General features: G+C 41.2%; 1 protein-coding gene across 1 annotated transcript in view; it reads right to left on the reverse strand.

Moving 5' to 3' along the window:
- Positions 1–808: 808 nt before the first annotated feature.
- The window catches only part of LOC109431693 (cadherin-23), a 115,323-nt gene continuing 96,416 nt past the window's right edge, over positions 809–19,715 (reverse strand). The window contains exons 2-7 of the mRNA XM_029874476.2: positions 13,410–13,553; positions 11,183–13,175; positions 5,778–7,144; positions 4,545–4,786; positions 2,907–4,333; positions 809–2,195 (exon numbers count right to left, since the gene is read on the reverse strand). Coding sequence (XP_029730336.2) covers positions 2,084–2,195; positions 2,907–4,333; positions 4,545–4,786; positions 5,778–7,144; positions 11,183–13,175; positions 13,410–13,553 — 5,285 coding nt within the window. The 3' untranslated portion in view covers positions 809–2,083. The remainder of the gene's footprint in view (positions 2,196–2,906; positions 4,334–4,544; positions 4,787–5,777; positions 7,145–11,182; positions 13,176–13,409; positions 13,554–19,715) is intronic.

Here is a 19,715-nt window from a genome sequence, read left to right on the forward strand (position 1 = left end):
TCTGCTGGTTCAGACATAGCGTGATGCTCTGATATGCGAAGTAAACTCGATGATCTAGCTGATTGCTTTTCGCCGGCAGGTCTTACCATCAACGTCAACAAGACCAAATCGATAGAAGTGAACACGGTCAGCACTTTCAGTTTTACGGTAGCTAGGTGGAGAATGTTGAAAGCTTCCAATATATTAGCAGCCAAGTTGCGGCTGATAGCAGCACCAGGACCGGCATGTTTAGGTGCATGAATCGAGAAGGCGAAAGCTTCTTTTGCGAGCTTAAGAAATGTATCGAAAAACAGTCAGATTAGTCAATGCACCAAAGTTCGAATTTGCTACTCAAACGTGAAATCTGTTCTGCTGTACGCCAGTGAAATCTGGTACAGATATTCAAGAGCGAAAGTGGAAGTGAATCGGCCACTTGAAGTTCAGTGAGCATAAACAATATAGAAATAATTGATGTTGAAGAAAAAAAAAACTATGCTTTTCGTACACCTTTCAAACAGCTACATTTTACAGCTAGTTTGTTTTGTACCACTCTTCCCTATTCTTTAAAATCCTATCCTATAACATTTTTCAATGAACCGTTTCCATCGCACATCGACTGCGTATGTATACCATCATCGCCCATCAAACGGAAGAAAGGGGTGGTAATTCACTGGTTCGCTGGTATTGTTCTTCAAATAACTGTAACATTTATTTTGATACTTCCCGGTTTCGGGGCCTCACAACTGGGCGAGTGTGGAAGTGGCCATGTTGGCCAAACCAAAGGGGGTAGAAAAGTTTAAAGTTTTCCACTGTCGTGTTGTGTAGGCCCACCATGAGATCGGCCGGATTAGCCGGTGAAATGTATTTATTATTGGTTTGAACGGAGCGATTTTTATCGTCGATGTCGCCTCAAAGCGGATTTACGCTTGTAATTTGAATTTTATTCGTGGTGTTTTTTTCTTCTTCTCGAATCCTTTGGGTGACAACTGGGCTGCAGTGGTGCGTGTCTGATTAAATGGTATATGAAACGAGGAATACTAACGATATGAGGGATGGATGATGAGCAAGATCAGCGTGCTTTTGTATTGACGGTTCAGATGATGAGGTATAATCCTTTATGTGTTGTTAAATAATGTTATTTTAAAGTATTTCTTATGTAATTAATGACTCGAGCACGTGAAGCAGGACATTTTGTGCAATTTAACAGAGATAATCCTTAGTTATTGTTCAATATCATGCCCTTACTTCGACGTACGGAAAAGGGTTCAGTTTAGTTTGATCAGTTATTGAGTCAATTTTATTTTTCATTGTAGGACAAATATGTTGTAGCGGAATTTCGAATATACTTTTAAGGCCCAAATGAAAATAGCAAATCTTCCAGGAGTGCAATAGCACTTTTCGCTAAAATGATCAGTAAAACGAAAAAAAAAGTACGATTGTTTGTTTGCCATGACAATCGGACATTATCATTTTCTTCGGCTTTTTGAACATTCTGGATATAACATAAGATTCCCAATTGAGCCTCAATGATTTAAGTACACTGAAAAATACCATTTCGTTTATTTTTCATTTTTATTTACAAACAACATTTCAGTCCCAGTCATACAGAGATACATTCTCAACCTGTCCAAAATGTCTGATTCGGACCGCCAAAGCTCAGAATGCACTCAAACTCACGTTGATTATAGTGTAAGCTCTACACTCACTTCGCCTGTCACGTTCTTGAATGTCTATTTTAAAAACAATGATAATAAATAAGAGTTCCTCCTAACTATGATTCTACCCATTAATTTTTTTCTAGTCGAAACTTAACATGCTATTATCCGCCGCCCAGCAACGCACGGGTCTCTGTTCGTTCAACAACCCATACGGGGCTCGGGGCACCAACTTCCACTCGTTACTTATTATTTTATCGTGCTATACCCATAATGTCTTCAGTTCCGATTCATGGCCTTGCAAAGCACGTGATACCGCACGTACCTACAAACGCAAATGCATGCAGTTTTGTTGTGGTGTTTTGCACATCATGACTTTTGTTTGACTTGTTTTGTACAGACTATAGTTTGTTGGTTTTTTATCTTCTGAGGATTGTGGCATTTATCTACTACAGCGCTCCGTAGATGGGTTCAGTGTACAAGACTGGAGTGGCACTTCCGTAGATATCGGATCCGGCAATTCGCTGTGACGATGACGTTGATCGGATTTGATTTTTATATCTGAAAATATGGGACAAAAATAGAAGAGATAAGTACACCTAAGCTACTTCCTAAGAGATAGATACACTTATAATGCTTCGAATGCTCTTGCTTTTATACAAGAATCGCATGAAGTAGCTTTGTTGATAAAATCTGCCTTTTAGAATCGAAACACTTCCCGGCCAGAAAAGAATTACAAAACAATTGCAAGTTCTACCATTCAATAAGAATTACTGAATGATAAAATTTGCCACTGGTTTGTTTGAAATAAGAGACAAAAGGGCAAAAATGATAACTGACATTGATCTATGAAATAATTAAAGAATGGCAAATTTTGACATTACAATGGCAAACCAAGAACAAAAAAAAATAGCCATAAAAGATCAAAGATTCTCAAAGCTCATTCTTTTGAAAATAATTTACGAACTTCATCAAATGTGTTCTGCTATATTCGGAAGGAATATTACTTCATTGGGCCCATATTTCAACAGTTATTAGGGTGTGGGTGTTCGGCATGACCATGCTAAGAGGGACGGGTGCAATTCCCGATCGGTCGAGAAACTTTTGGCAGAGAATCTCTCAGTCAAAACTGTGAAAGTGCTAATAGAACGCTAAGTTAGGAAGCAGGCTTTATTCCATCGAAGACAACATGCCAAAAAGAAGAAGAATTTGATAGCAAATAATGTATCTAGAATGGTTAAGGTTCAACACCAACTATCATACACTACTTACCTTCTTGCCAAACAGCAAGCAGTCATGGTGGAAGCGAACGCAGCGAACCCAATCAATCCGGCCAAAATCACAAGCCAAGTTCCCGACGATGCAATCAGTGCTGCCGTGGGAGCTTTTCTCGCGATGGAACACGAATCTATCTTGTGGACGGAGTACTTCAGATAGGTTTCTATCAAGGCATCCTTCATCTCTTGGCTGTCCATAATTTTCATCATCTCGATTGGTGGCAGGGCTGAACCGTGTCGGGATAGCTGGAAGCAGGAACTTGTGGAACTGAAATCTAAACTATGATCCGGTTTGGCTAGCACTTGAGCGTCGAAAATAGACAATTCCAGATTGTGTTCTGTGAGCCGCGATTGAAGCTCGGACGCAAAGTTGGTGAGTACGGCGTTGATGTCCGAGGGCGGTTTTGAGAAGACAAATCGCAGCAAGGACTTGTCACGTATGACGAAGATCCTTAACTGATTGTCGGTGACACGATCCGCGTTGTAGGAATTGTTTGCACGAACAGTCATTTGGAAGAACCCGTCCACATAGTCGGACATTGACCGTGTAGTACGGATATCTCCGGTGGAGTTGTTGAGATTGAAGACTGCCATATAGTTTTCGGTATGATTGTCTCTTCGATAAAACTGCGGAACAAACGTAATGTCTTCGAGACTGTAGAAAATAGGTGACGCACTTGAATCTTCGTCACGGGCTCTGCATGACGCTATGGGCGTATCTATAGGAACATTGTGACGAATTCCAACAGTTTGGTTTTCTTTTTCGAACTTGGGAGCGTGGTCGTCAATGTCTGCCACATGTATGATGATCTTTTGTTCGGATTTATCGTACTTGTTGTAGGTCGTTATGGTAGGAACAGGATCAATCTTATACTTGAAGCATTTGATGGTTAGACTAACTTGCTCCAAGGATTCGCGATCCAACGGTGCTGTTGTAGTAATGATTGCAGCATTGGTTTCAGTTCTAGAGATTTTGAATAATCCTAGTTCATTACCATCTATAAATTCGTAGTCGATGGCACCATTATCTCCAACATCTTCGTCTATTGCTGAAAGATTACCTACTATCGATCCAGCAGGCTGCTCTTCAAGAACCATCATTTCAATGGGTTGTGCGTCAATGTCCCTTAAGAACCTTGGTTTATGATCATCAATGTCCAATACGTTGATTCGTAGAACAATAGTTGATGCTTGCGGGGGCTCGCCCATATCACTCACTTCAATAATTATATTGTACATTGACTTAGTTTCACGATCCAACGACCTTGTAGTGGAAATCAACCCCGTTTTCGAGTCTATCCTGAACGATTTAGCATCCTCAATGTCCGGTTGAATACGATAGCGCAACGTGCCACTTGGCGTAGCAGGACTATCGGGATCGCTGGCCACCACTTGGAATACTGGTGCACCGATCGTTGCGTTCTGAAAGAGAACAAAACTCATCAATTATGTGTCAAAACAGTTCCCCACACCTCAACTCTTGGTATTTTATTCACCATCCCTCATGCCTTGTCGAACGAAACAATCAATCAAAATTTCCCTCTATTCACACAACTGACACTTGCAAGCACCAGATGAGTGTGCACTTTATCATCGTTAAAAGTCACCGTTGCTGCGTTGTCTGTCGGCTTACCTCGGTCACGTTGGCTATTTGTCCCACTTTCGGCGCTATGAAGAAGGGGATTCCATCGTTTGCGCTGATGTCTCCTATGTAAAGGATGAACGTGACGTCACTGTACAGCGAGCGTTGCTTCGGCAGCTGGCTTCCACTGTCCTGGGCTCGGACGACCATCTCGTAGGGATCCGAACGACCTTTGCCGGTGAGGAGCACCTTCGTTTTGATTTCACCCGTTTTGGGGTTGATATGAAGTAGACCTTAAATTGGACGAGAAAATAAAATTTGTATTGTTGTAAGTAAAAAAGGACCGCCGTATCATCTAAGAAGATTTTTCTTTGGTGAAATTTATACAGGAATATAAATGTATATACATTAGCCTGGTACACCATTTATATGAGAAAATATAAAAAAGGAAAAACTCCAACTCCTGTATACTTTTTGGGTTCCATTTTGGTCCCATATCAACAGTGCAAAATTTCAGATCGATCGAAGAAACTATATTTTAGCGCCCGCCATTCTTAGTTTTTCATACGATTTACTATGAGGGAAATTTACATCTTCAAAGAAAAATCGCTTGAGGTCACCCATTGATCCCTAAAAATAAATCGTTGAATGATTTATGTAGATGCGACATTCGTGGAAAAAGTTATTAAGCCTTACCTGATCGAAAAAGTGACGAGATTTTATTATTTATTGTTATTCCTTACATGTTAAACAGCGTTTGCATTTGGTTTGCATGCCATTCGGTTTTCAGTCAATAACTTTTTCCACATGCCTTACATCACTTTGCGGTCTTCGTACGGTTGATTTCCAACACAAATCATTCATTGATATATTTTTAGGGGTTAAGGGGCAACCTGTGGCGATTTTTCTTTGAAAAAGTGATTTTCCCCATAGTAAATCGTATGAAAACTTAAAACGGCTAGCGCTAAAATATAGTTTCTCCGATCGAGCTGAAATTTTGCACAGTTGATATGGGGCCAAAAAGGAACTCTAAAAGTGTACAGGAGTAAAATGTCTTTTTGTGTCCCACGCTAATATACATAGGCACAAAGGAAAACCCACGAACAAATAGTAGATCTTCCCGTAGTCTTACTCTAAATTTCTAAATAATTATGTACAATTCTAAATGATTATTTTAAAAATTCTAGATTTTTTTTTTAATTTTAAATAACGAGAGTTGCAATCTGTGGGCTCCACTTATACTGGTATGCGTTAAAGGGTAGAAAACAGCTCAACAAAACTCACCATTCGCTTCTCCTTCATTGAGAAATTCATACCGCACTTCTCCACCGGGTCCCTCGTCCGGATCGTTGGCCGTGATGGCAATCACGAACGTATCAGCCAATACATTCTCCGGTATGACGGCCGTGTAGGATTTCTGCCCGAAAACCGGTGCATTATCGTTGACATCCAGCACATCAATGATCACTTCAGCGTATCCCCGCTTGGCATCAGTTGCTTTTCCAGGCGAATCCTCCGCGGTGATCACTAGTTTTAGCACCGATTGCTTCTCCCGATCTAAACTTTGACCCTTGGCGATGCTTATTACACCGGTCCGGTTATCTATCGTAAATAGATTAGAGTGGGAGCCGGCTATACTGTACCATACTGAATTATAGCCCAGCAGCACATCTTTTTGTGTTAGGACAGCATCTGCATCCGTAGCCTTCACGGTCATGACCTGATGAGGATACCGATCTGACTCCATTACCGTCACTCGATAGACTTCTTTTTCAAACACCGGAGCATTATCGTTCACATTTTCAATGGTAACATTGACGTAAGCAAGGGATTGCCTTTTCCGATTGCTTGTCGTTGCGCGAACCACGAAATTAATATGGGTTTTGTTGATCGTTTCGTAGTCTAACCGCTTGTTCAAAATAATATCTCCAGTTCTCTCGTTCAGTTTGAAATACCCATCAACATCCGCCATAACCATTTCAAAGTCCACAATTGGGACGTCAGCTACGGGATCTTCAGCTTCCAGTTTCATCACCGCGCTGCCAATGGGAGATTCCTCCTTAACTTTGACTTCGATTTTCGGTCTAACCGTGTTCCACCCTTTGTTTTTGAAAACTGGGTTTATATCTTTGAACGACTGAATGTAGAGAGTGACTTCGGCTCGGTCTTGTTGCATATCGACGTTGTACTCGGCATTCACATCAACTGCTCGAACCGTGAGCGATATAACAGCGGCATAGTTGTAGTCCAAGGTACTGTTAACGTAGATAACGCCCTCATCTTCACTGATTCGGAAGGCAGTCTTGTAGTCGAATGTGGAAGTTGTGTGCAGTGGGATACCGGCCTTCGTTTTGGCCGTGATGGGATCTACAATCGAGTATAGGATTCTGGCATTGACATCCGTGTCCGTAGCTGTTACCCGCAGCACCTCAGTGTCAACGCTGCTTCGCTCGGACACATATGCGGTGTAGGATTGTTGGTTGAATTTCGGAGGTTTGTCATTGACGTCCTGGATTTTGACGTACACGGTAGTGGTGGCTGTTTCCGGGATAGGGAAGCCAGCATCAATGGCGTTGACGACAATGGAGTAGCTTTCCGGATTGGAGTCCCGATCGAGCCGAGCGTCACGAGCGACGGTGATAAGGCCGGTGCTGAAATAAGACAGATGTAATTAGTTACACAATATGTATTAGGGGCCGTTCATAAACCACGTAGACTTTTTGTGGGAGTGGAGGGGGGGGGGGGTCTTGCCGAAGTCTACGCTCCATACAAATTTCAAAATTTTTGTATGAACAAAAGTCTACGAGGGGGGAGGGGGGGGGGGGAGTTCTGAGATGGCCAAATTTTGGTCTACGTGGTTTATGAACAGCCCCTTATCATCTTAATATGTGCTCATAGCGGGCGACCAAATGGGCGACCATTTGGAATGTGAGAACTTCAGGGTGATCACTATTTTGAATGCTGCCTACAAAGTGCTATCCCAGATCATCTTCCGTCGTCTGTCACCTAAAACAAATGAATTCGTTGGAAGTTAACAAGCCGGCTTCATCGACGGCCGTTCGACAACGGACCAGATCTTTACCGTACGGCAAATCCTCCAGAAATGCCGTGAATACCAGGTCCCAACGCACCACCTGTTCATCGACTTCAAAGCGGCATACGATAGTATCGACCGCGCAGAGCTATGGAGAATCATGAACGAAAACGGCTTTCCTGGGAAGCTGACTAGACTGATTAAAGCAACGATGGACGTTGTGCAAAACTGCGTAAGGGTTTCGGGTGAACTATCTAGTTCATTCGAATCTCGCCGGGGACTGCGACAATGGGATGGACTCTCATGCCTACTCTTCAACATCGCTCTGAAAGGTGTGATGCGACGAGCCGGGCTCAACAGCCGGGGAACGATTTTCACAAAATCCGGACAGTTTGTGTGCTTTGCGGACGACATGAACATTATTGCCAGAACATTTGGAACGGTGGCAGAGCTGTACACCCGCCTGAAACGCGAAGCAGCAATGGTCGGACTGGTGGTGAATGCCTCAAAAACAAGGTACATGCTGGTAGGCGGAACCGAACACGACCGGATCCGTCTGGGTAGTAATGTTACGATAGACGGGGATACTTTCGAGGTGGTGGAGGAATTCGTCTACCTCGGATCCTTACTGACGACTGACAACAACGTGAGCCGTGAAATTCGGAGGCGCATCATCAGCGGAAGTCGGGCCTACTACGGGCTCTAGAAGAAACTGCGGCCGAAAAAGATTCACCCACGCACCAAATGCGCCATGTACAAAACGCTAATAAGACCGGTAATCCTCTACGGGCACGAGACATGGACCATGCTCGAGGAGGACCTGCAAGCACTCGGAGTTTTTGAGCGACGCGTGCAAAGAACGATCTTCGGCGGTGTGCAGGAGAACGGTGTATGGCGGAGAAGGATGAACCACGAGCTCGCTGCACTTTACGGCGAACCCAGCATCCAGAAGGTGGCCAAAGCCGGAAGGATGCGGTGGGCAGGGCATGTTGCAAGAATCCTGGACAACAACCCTGCAAAGCTGGTGTTTGCAACTGATCTGGTTGGCACAATAAGGCGTGGAGCGCAGAGAGCACGATGGGTGGACCAGGTGGAGCGGCAGGATGAAGAGCGGCAGCCACGAACCGTGTATTATGGAGAAATATTGTTGATTCAGTTTTATCTTGAATCAGATTAATACTAAAAAAATGAAATACTAAAGTAATACTAAATAAATGAAAGAATGAATGTGCTCATAGCGGCGCAGATGCAATAATTGCATAAGACAAGCTTTCAACGATATTTTCAGAAGAGATAATGCTTAGTTTTGATAAAAAAGGCATTCATACCGATTCTGAATATCACATGAGAACGGAAATTCTGCATGAGTATGTACTAAATAAGATTTATTAAACTGCTTTTCTTGAGTGCTTGGCAAAAATATCCTTACAGAATACCGTAAAACGGGGTAACATTGATCGGCTTGACCGACCTCATGAAATGTCCAAACAAGCATTTTATATTGAATCAGTTCCTACTATCGAATGGTATATTGCTATCTGCTATTATTATGCTATTAAATGACAAGTAGTTTATGAAAATTGAATTTCATAAACTTTGAAATAAATCGATTTTTACATAACTGTATTTCGTAACGCAATGAGATACATTGACAAACATTCATGCATGACATGAATACTAGATAAAATATGAGGTTCGAAATCACTGTATTACTTCAATGTGATATCCTAGAGTTGGATTTTATAACCGAAACTTCTATGAAAATGCTACTTTTCAATAAAATATACGATTTATTAGAAGCAGCCTATCAATTCATTCGGCTATTGCCTACCTTTAGGCGTTATTCGCGATTTGGAGGATTTTAATCCTAAAATATCTCAAAAAGTACATAACTTGTAAGAATTTGGACGACATATTCGAAATTAGCGACCCCGATTTTAGTAAGAAAGGGTATTTTCAACACAAACGAACATTGATCACTGACATGATCAATGTTACCCCATATCAACAAATTCGAAAATTAGATTAAAAACCTATTTAAACATGTTTTAAAGTTTTACAATAGTTTCTCGAGTAGCTTAACACATACTCAAAGGGCCAGTACTTGTTTTAAAAATATAAAACATGCAACGTTTGCTTAAACAAGAGAATTATTCAAGAAAGATCGAAAATTCTGATCAATGTTACCCCGGATTACGGAACTTTTTTTGGAAAAACTATCTTCCAAACATAATAAACATTACTTCCCTAAACTCCTTCCGCACTTGCAGTTCAAAACTTGTAAACCTAACGTTAATTTTAAAATAAATTATGCTTTAAAATGTGTACCCTTACACATTGAAGTACAAACGCCATGAAAACCCCTGAATCGAACTGGAATCGCTCTGAAACTCTCTCTTAAAACCCCTATTATCCCTCATGCACTTGAACCCCAGAAAACTCCTTTGAAATTTCATTGAAACGCCTCAAACTCAGACCTTTTGGGAACTTCCCTGAAATGTCATGAAACCCATTGAAAAACCTTAAAACCTCTCAGAAACTCCCCTGAAACACCCGTATAAAAGCTCCCTAAAATCCTTCGCAGCATCTCAAAACAAATGGAAGCCACAAAAATTCTTCTAAAAACCCCTGGGACGTCCATTCACCCTTTCAAACATCCCTGTAGCACCCCAGACTCTCATATCGCTGTCAAACCCTCTAAAATATCATGCGGAGCTTTGATATGCCCTAAAACGCGTTGAAAACACGCAGAAACTTGCCCTGAAAGACCCATGAAAACTCATAAAGTCCCCTGAAACCCTCTGAAGCCCCCACTAACACCTTGAAATACATTTGAAATCCCAGCAGACTTCTGTTGAATTTCTCTGAAACACCCTGACGCTCCCTGAAACCCCTGAAAATCCCTGAAACTCCCTGAAATTTAGGTTATAATCCATTTGTGCACCCCCAATCTTAAACTTAAACCTCTCATATGGAAGTTCGGCTGAGAGTGGGAGAGGGACTTAAGGCGAAACTGGAAGCATTTCCTCACATTTTTGATTTTTGATTTTTTTTATAAAATAACGAAGCAATATTTTCAAATCGGTTTTCGTGCACATGTAGAGTATGGATCAAGGTATCTGTTGATTTTTTTTTGTAGTGGAAAATGTTTTTGCAGAAATATTTTTTTTTTGTAAAATTTTGTTCAAACATGGTTTTTGCGAAAACTAAGAAAATTTTCCATCTGAAAAAAAAATAAGGAGATACCTTGATCCATACTCTACATGTGTACGAAAACCGATTTTGAAAATATTGCTTCGTTATTCTCTAAAAAAAACCAAAAAGTGAGGAAATGGATCCAGTTTCGCCTTAAGGTGAAACGGGACGCCGTGTTATTTTTCCTATCTTGCCTCTCTTTCTAACAATTTGCCTCGCGATTTTGAAGATGGTAATCTCGAGTTCTATCGCACTGAAGATGCTGAAAACCAATCAGCATATGCACTGCAAGTGAGCATACACAGTGATACGTTTTTGTTGCAAAATATGAAGTAGAATCTGAGATTACCATCTTAGTAGCAACAGAGCAATGGCGGATATTTCTTCGACCGTCCCGTCCGCCCTTAAGTTTGACGTTTATTATTTATTGTTACATTTTGTACTTTAAATATATACTTACTGATCGTTGATTTCGAAGTTATCGCTCGCACCGACGATTTTGTACATCAGCAGATCATCTATTCCATCCGGATCCGTAGCACTGACACTTGTTACGTTGTACCCTGCCGGTGCATTCTCCGGTATGCTGACTCGATAGCTTGGCGGTCCCGGAATGTCATTCTTTCCGTTTGTGTACAATCCCTTGAATATCGGTCGCTGATTACCAGATATTCCAACTCTGACCAGAACCCGTGTATCGTTCTTCAGAGGTGGAACTCCGTGATCTGTTGCCACCACAATTAACTCATATTGTCCCCGTTCCGTGTCCATCGAGTTTACCGGTCGGGTTATTTTGATCTCTCCGCTGTCTGGATCTACGGTGAAGACGTGTCCAGAGATGCTATTTTCGGACTCAATGGAATAAGTTATTTTTCCTCCGCCCTGCTGCGGACCATCAAGATCCGTGGCATGTACGAAGAACTGCGGTTCGAACTCTACGGCTCCTTCTCGAATCGTTCGAGTGTACTCTAGCGACTCGAACGCCGGGCTGTTGTCATTCACGTCCATGATGTCAATCAATAAATTTGCGTTGGTTTCTCGTTTTCCTCCATCAGTTGCGACCAGCGCCAAACTGTAGCTCTTTTGCTCTTCGTAGTCGAGGTTTAGATTTACAAACACTCCACCTTTCTGTGGGTCCGTGTAGAAGTACTCTGCTCCAAAGCCTTTCACAGAATATGTGAGTTTACCGAACTTCCCGGTGTCGTGATCCATTGCTGAAATTTCCGCAATTTTATAACCTTTGGGGGAGTTTTCTTTGACCTGAAGTTTGTAATTAGTTCGCGGAAAAATAGGAGAGTTATCGTTGGCGTCCTGTAGATGAACGGTTACTTCTGTTTTTGACTTTTCTTCCCCGTTGACAGAGGCAACGATATCGAATATGAAGATTCGCATATCACCATCCGGTACGTCGTAGTCCAGTTTTGAAGAGTCTACTACTTTTACGACGATGGGTGTTCGTCCTTCACCATGCGTTGGTACCACGGCAAACACACCTTCGGAGTTGTGAATGTTTCTAAGGGACAGAGTGTAACGACTGTTTGCGCCAAGATCCATATCTGTTACGATAATTGCAAGATCCGGTAGAGGCGTATCGTGTTCTAAGTTTTCCGGAATTGAAACTTCAAAGGAAGGTTTGTTGAATACGGGAATGTGGTCATCAACATCGGTCAGAACAATGGTAATTTGTGAGCTGGTGGAATCTCCAGGGACTTCATTATTTATCAGCTCTGTGGCACGCACAGAAAAGGTATATGCGCCACCATTTTTAGTAATTTTAGGATCTTCTCGGTCGAGAGGTCGGTCGGTCGTTACAAGTTCGGCTATACCCGCGCGAGGGTTTCCAATAAATCGTAATTTGAAGTGACCCATTGGTTCATTTTCAAGGGTCAATACAATAGGTCGTGGGCTTCCAGTATCCCCATCGGTTGCATTGATCGTAAGAACTACCGTCCCTTCAAGCGTATTCTCAGGGATTGATGCTGAATACGGTGCGTTGATGAACACAGGAGGTTGATCCTGAACATCTATGATTGTGATGGCTACGGTAGCATACGATTTCAGTGGATTTGTAACAGCTCCATCCTTGGCCTGAATTGTCAGGATATAGGACGGCCTAGTTTCAAAATCTAAGGTCTTTTTCAAAATGATTGTAGCTCCAAATTTTCCTTGAGCAATCTTTTCCGTTTTCACTTCAAACACTTCGCAGATGTCGTCGTTTTCTTTGGTGGGATCGAGATAGCAGGAAAGTTTTACTTCTGCGTTCATTCCCTCGTCGAGATCGGTGACGACTATTTCCGGGCTAATCTTGACAGTGCTTCCCGGTTTGGTGGACTCGCTCATCGAGGCGCTGTACGGCCGCCCAACGAACGTCGGCGCATTGTCGTTGTAGTCGCGTATAGGAATTTCACGCCTGAGCGAGATGGTGTTCGGTTCCGTACCAAGCACGCCTTCGTCTGTATGGATGAGAAGAAAAAATAGACACATGCAGAGAGGACAGCAACGGCAAAAATGGCAAATTAACGATTGTGAAAGCGTTTTAGTAACAGCATGTCGAACCGGTGTATAAGGTGATGTAAGGTGATTTGCTTGGATAATTAATGGCAAAACATCTAAGACGTTTACTTCTACATCGGTTGAACCAGTTCATTGGACGATTAAACTTTGCAGTGACGTCGGCGTTTGCATACCTGTTATGCTGATGATTACTTCCACGCTGTCCTGGAGCTCTCGATCTAGCGACTGTCGTAACCGCACGACACCGCTATCGCGATCCACGCTGAAAACGGGTCCCGATATACTGTACCGGAGCTTACTTCCTTCAGGGTCAATGCCTGCAAAGAAAGAAGGTGAGAGGTGAAAATATCAATTTGAGATGATGGAGTAATTCGGATTGGTATATTGTAGATGTATCGTTATTGGTCAGTCGCTTATTTTTGGACATAGTAGATTATGCGATTAAGTTATGCAAAAATATTGTTTTGACTATTGGGCTTCTAGTAAAGCCGTGAAACCCATATCTGGGACCATTTGGACAGGGGGGCTATTTTACATACTTGGAGCTTTAACACAGTCAATTTTGAACCAGTTGACTTGATTGGTTGAATGAAATATAGGTCGAAGCAGCTTCATTTTTATTTATTATAATTGTGCTTCATCTCAGTAATTATCCAGATATGTTACATTAGAAAATAGTCAGATATTTTTTTTACATCATGTTAGGTGTTCTAAAAATTGGCAATTTTCATTTATTCTCGTGATGATTTCATATTACATAGTGAATAACAAAAGCCCCGAGTTACCCCACTTTTCTTTCTCCACAATATCGATGCCAGTGGTATTGACATGTTTTGACCTGAAAAATTAGCTGCCTCCACTTGCTGTTTCATGAGTTATCCAATAAATTCTATATCACCTTTTTTCGAATGAGTGTTATCAGTTTTAAACCTTTTAATTCCGCCCTATTTTGCTTATTCTTTGACAGATACGCCTATTTCGAATACCACTTGTAATCTTCCTCAGTGTCAGTTAGTGGATAAGATTACAAGTGGTAGTCGAAATACGCGTATCTTTCAAAGCAAAATAGGGCGGAATTAAAAGGTACTAAACTGATTACACTCATTCGTAGAGGGTATCTGCTTAGAGGGCTCAAAAAATCGGTACATAATCACCTTTTTTTGTTATTTTAACAAGAAAAAAACCTCCTTTTTTCGTGATTATGTAGGTTTTTGTTATGGAATATTTTTTTCTTCTATATTTTTGCTAACCTAACGTTCGAATTATTTTTTTTTATAATTTTTTGCTGATAAATATTTATCAAAATTGATTTTTTCAACTTTATATGTTAAGTGGCCTACTGTGCCTTTCGTGTGCATTTTAGAGTACACTCAGACCTCCATTCAAGTCGAATCCATTAAAGTAAACTCCATTAAAGCCGCTCCATTTAAATAACATAACTTAAATGGAAATTGACTGTTTTCACAGCAAAACAAATGTGCATATGTTACGGTTTCGAAAACATCTATTCTTCGAAAAGGTCATTAGGCCGAATATGTCAGGTCAATAGGCCGAATAGATCATTAGGCTGAACATGTCATTGGGCCTCAAAAATCGTTAGACCGAAAAGGTCTTTAGGCCGAAAAAGTCTTTATGCATAATGACCTATTCGGCCTAATGACCTATTCGGCTTAATTACCTAATCGGCCTAATAAACACTTTGACGCAATAATATTTTGCGGCCACACAACCTTTTTCCGACCAAACGAATATTTGATCTGGTGACCTCTTCGACCTAACAACATTTTCGGCCTAATGTCCTTTTCGACCTAATAACGTTTTCGGCCTAACGTTCTTTTGGCTTATGTTTTACCTTTTTAGTTGAAGATGATTGTATGATTGTTGTATTTGTTTAGTATGATATTGCACATCATTGTAAAGCTATTAGGAAGTATTTTGAATTGTTTATCTTGTTTATGTTTGATAAGTTTTTGTATGCAATTTAGATAAGTGGTTCAATAAGACCTTAATTTAATCAGTTGGACATAATAAAGAAATAAAGAAATAAAAAAAAATAAAGAAATAAAGATTTATTGTATATATTTTGACGCAAACTGCAATGGAAATGCATGAAATCTATTTAAGTCAAAAATTGAATCCATTTACGTAATAAATCCATATACGTAATGGATCAATATAAGTATATCCGACTCATTACTCTAATGGAAGTTTGAGTGTATAAGTGTCTTCGAAAGAAATGTAAAAAAATAGCAGAATGAACAACTTTGCAGAAGAAAGTTTCCTTCTACAGAGCTTCTATAAAAAGCTAAAACTGATCTAGACCTGTTGCAACTTGTTCAGATCAACTATTATGTACCGTAAAACGGGGTATCATTGATCAGCGGGGTAACATTGATCGGCTTGACCGACCTCATGAAATGTTCAAAAAAGCATTTTACATTGAATCAGTTTCTGCTATCAAATGGTATATCGTAATCTGCTAATATTTAGCTACTAAATGACATGCAATTCATGAAAATTGAATTTCATAAACATTGAAATAAACCGATTTTTCCATAACTGTGTTTCGTAACGCAATGAGATACATTGTCAAACATTCATGCTTGGAGTGAATATTAGATACAATATGAGGTTCGAAATCACTGTATTACTTCAATATGATACCTAAGAGTTGGATTTAATAAACAAAACTTTTATGAAAATGCTCTTTTTTAATAAAATACACGATTTATTAAAAGTAGGCGATCAATTCAAGACATTGCCTACCTTTAGACGTTATTCGCGGTTCGGAGGATTTTAATCCTAAAATAACTCAAAAAGAACATTACTTGTAAGAATTTGGACGACATATTCGAAATCAGCGACCCCGAATTTAGTAAGTAAGGGTATTTTCAACATTAACGAACATTGATCACTGACATGATACCTTAAATCAACAAATTCAAAAATTAGATTATAAAGCCTATTTAAACATGTTTTAAAATTTTACAATAATTTTTCGAGTAGCTTAACACATACTTAGAGGGCCAGTACTTGTTTCAAAAATATACAACATGTAACGTTTGCTTTAACAAGAGAATTATTCAAGAAATATCAAAAATTCTGATCAATGTTACCCCGGATTACGGTATCCAAATTTTAGCAAAAACTCTTACAAAACACTTCTCTACAGACACCAAAACTCTAGGATGGATATCCAGATCACTAGTGGTTTTGTTCGTCCATAACATCGTTCTGTCCCAGTCAGTGTGCTCCGCCAAGCCCTACACAGCCATCGCAGTAGTCATTTTCTACTTAACCCAGCGATCTATTTATTGATCAGATGTCTCGAACGCCCAGTAGATCAGTGATTTTAACGATTACCTACCGTGAATCAATTAGGCATGTTGGAAGATTAGTAGTAAGGGATTCTGCGATAGTACGTTATTTAATACATATTTTCTCCAATAGGCGGCGCTAGTGATCATAAAACTTTTTACTTTTATAAGGTTTGTGTCCCCAGCTATTTCCAGTATCGTCGCGTTCGTGTATTCTATCAAGCGTACTTTTGCAATGCGTAGTGTACATGGGATGGCCAAAATATTTGGGATAGGCAACTTTTTTTTCTCTCACAAAAAGTTCAGCATGCTATAACTTTTCATAGAGCGCATCAAAAAATCTCAAATTTTGACTGTTTATCAACCTACTATATGTGCATCATTGGTACAAATTTGGGCTCGATTGATTAATATTTCGCAAAGTTAGAACCGTTCGGGTAAAACACCATTTTTTAGACAACTCATTTTTGAGCTGTCATATCTCGGAAACCAGTGAACCGAATTGAATGAAATTTTGAACATACACTAACAATATGTAAATGCCTCACAAACTATTAAAACATGGGTACTTTTTAAACGGTGAACAAAGTTATCAAGGATTGACACTTTTTGGATTTTTCTCGAAAAAATGTAATTTTTTTACATCAATGTCAATAAATTTTCGTGTGGATATCCAAAGATTTTCCACTTGTGTTCTCAAATTATCTCTAATCAGATATATTAGAGCCTATTTAGATTGAAGGAAGAACACATTTAATAATTTTTGTGTGGTATTGTAAATTTAACTTTTTTTCCTCTATATGGCTAAAAATTTCAACCCGGTATAACTTAATTCGTTGTGAGAAAATATTACATTTTATAACGTCGTATTAAGTATCAATATATTGTTGATAAACGTTAAAAAAATCATTCAATTTGGTTCACTGGTTTCCGAGATATGACACTTCAAAAACTTGTTGTATAAAAAATAGTGTTTACCCGAACGGTTCTAATTTCGCGAAAAATTAATCAACCGAGCCCAAATTTGTACCAATGATACACATATAATAGGGTGACAAACAGACAAAATTTAAGATTTTTTGATGCACTCTATGAAAAGTTACAGCATGTTGATTTTTTTTGTGGGAGAAAAAAAGTTGCCTATCCCAAACATTTTGGCCATCCCCTGTACCTAGCATAATTTGAAACCATTCTTGGGTTAAGTGCAGAGTCTCCGGCAAAGTTGATCAGGGCATCAAGCTCTATTTATCCGATAGTGAACTTTTTTTTAAACCACGGACACGTTCAATGCTTCCAGTGAGCTATTAGCTCTTTCAAGGTATCACGACACTAACACATAGACAACGGACTAGCATGCAACGCGCAGTGGCACAGTCGAAAACTTTTCCATCTCAGCACGATGCAACTACATGCTTGGTGACACTAGCCGCACGACCACGAAGTCATTCTAGTTTACCCTAGGTGTATCCGCAAGGTGGCGCTAGTGAGTCTTACGAATTCTAACTTCTAAGAACCACAAAACTTAAAAGAATTTCATCTTCGACAAAGTAGATCAGGTCATCAAGAATTGTCCGATAGTGAAATAGTTGAATCTAGTTTTTTTTCGCTTGTGTAGGGAAAATAAAAGGGTCACTAGCGCAGTGAGCCTTTTATTTTCCTTCTAAACCATAGGGGGATAATCTGCTCAACAGACACCCTAACAGAAGGTTAGGGTAGTGTAGGTCTGAGGCCGTCTTCTACAACAAAAGTAAAAGCCAGGACTACTCTCTCCTCGTACCCACTAAACCATTCCTATGGTCGCCAAACCCTACGTCTCTCCGGAATCACCAAGAAGGTATTGCTTCAGAAAGGGGCTAGTGCACATCGCACCCACAAGGTTAGCTGCGTAGCCTGCAGCAACGAACATCGATGACTCGCTTTGGAGAGTCCATCACGGTAGCATGCTGGCGCTTAGCCAGTTTCCCGAGTGGTCCTCGCCATTCCCTTTGTCCTCGGAAGGCGGGCTGGGTCAACCCCGCCCGCGCCCAATTGCTTTGTAGACATCAAGAACTGATGCCCACGTGCAACCCGATCTGACCTGCCCGTAAGGAAGGGTATCACTACCCTTCAGGCCCTATCAGATGCACCCGAAGGTTGCAGACAGCAGGGTCTCAACTACCCCGACCCTTGCCGGGGACCCCTTTCCAACCGCTACCGAGACTTCCTCTCCGCGGCTACTTAATCGCTGTAAGGGTCGATCTCGACCGCAGGGCACCGGTATGACCTACGAAGCCGACTCCGAACCCCTGGACCACCTCTTGTACTGCATCTGGACTAGCCACTCTCCGAGTCAACGTGCCACCTCCTCTGTAGCTCCCAGACGATATGGGTGATAGCCGTTGAAACGGTGTTCCAGCCAAACTCATCCCTACACATCCTCTGGACCAAGTTGTCCGGGTTTGTGTCCTCCCCGCATGTGGCAAGCATGCGGTCACGCATTGTGCGAAAACGTGGGCACACGAACAAAACGTGTTCTGCCGTTTCCTCTTAACCATTGCACACTGGGCATTCGGGAGAATCCGCATGCCCGAAACGGTGTAGATACTGTCGGAAGCAACCATGACCTGTAAGGACCTGTGTCAGGTGGAATGTAACTTCCCCATGGCGCCTATTAATCCAACTATCTACCCACGGTATCAACCTATGGGTCCACCTTCCTTTGGTGGAACTGTCCCACGCGCGCTGCCATTTGACCATAGAGGCCATCCTGGCAGTCCTGCGTATGCCTCTTATGTCGCGCATTTCGAAGCACTCCATGTCCTCACTGATAAGGATGCCTATAGGCACCATACCAGTAATGACGCAGAGAGCGTCGTGTCACACGGTACGGTACGCGCTCGCAACCCTCAGGCACATAAGCCTGTAAGTACTTTCCACCTTCCGTCGGTAGGATTTAGTACTTAGCGCGGTGCCCCACGCCGGGCCGCCATACCTAAGTATGGACGTAGCAACACTAGCCAGAAGCTTGCGCTTACTGGCGTACACGCGCTAGTGAGTCTAAGAAATCTAAACTGCTGTATCTCGAGAACCAGACCAATTAGAATAATTTCGTCTTCGCCAACGTTGATCAGCACACCAAGAGCTATCCGATAATGAACTAGCTGATTCTAGTTTTCTCTACTA

This window comes from Aedes albopictus, chromosome 2 (genome assembly GCF_035046485.1).
Source record: "Aedes albopictus strain Foshan chromosome 2, AalbF5, whole genome shotgun sequence".
NCBI lineage: Eukaryota > Metazoa > Arthropoda > Insecta > Diptera > Culicidae > Aedes > Aedes albopictus.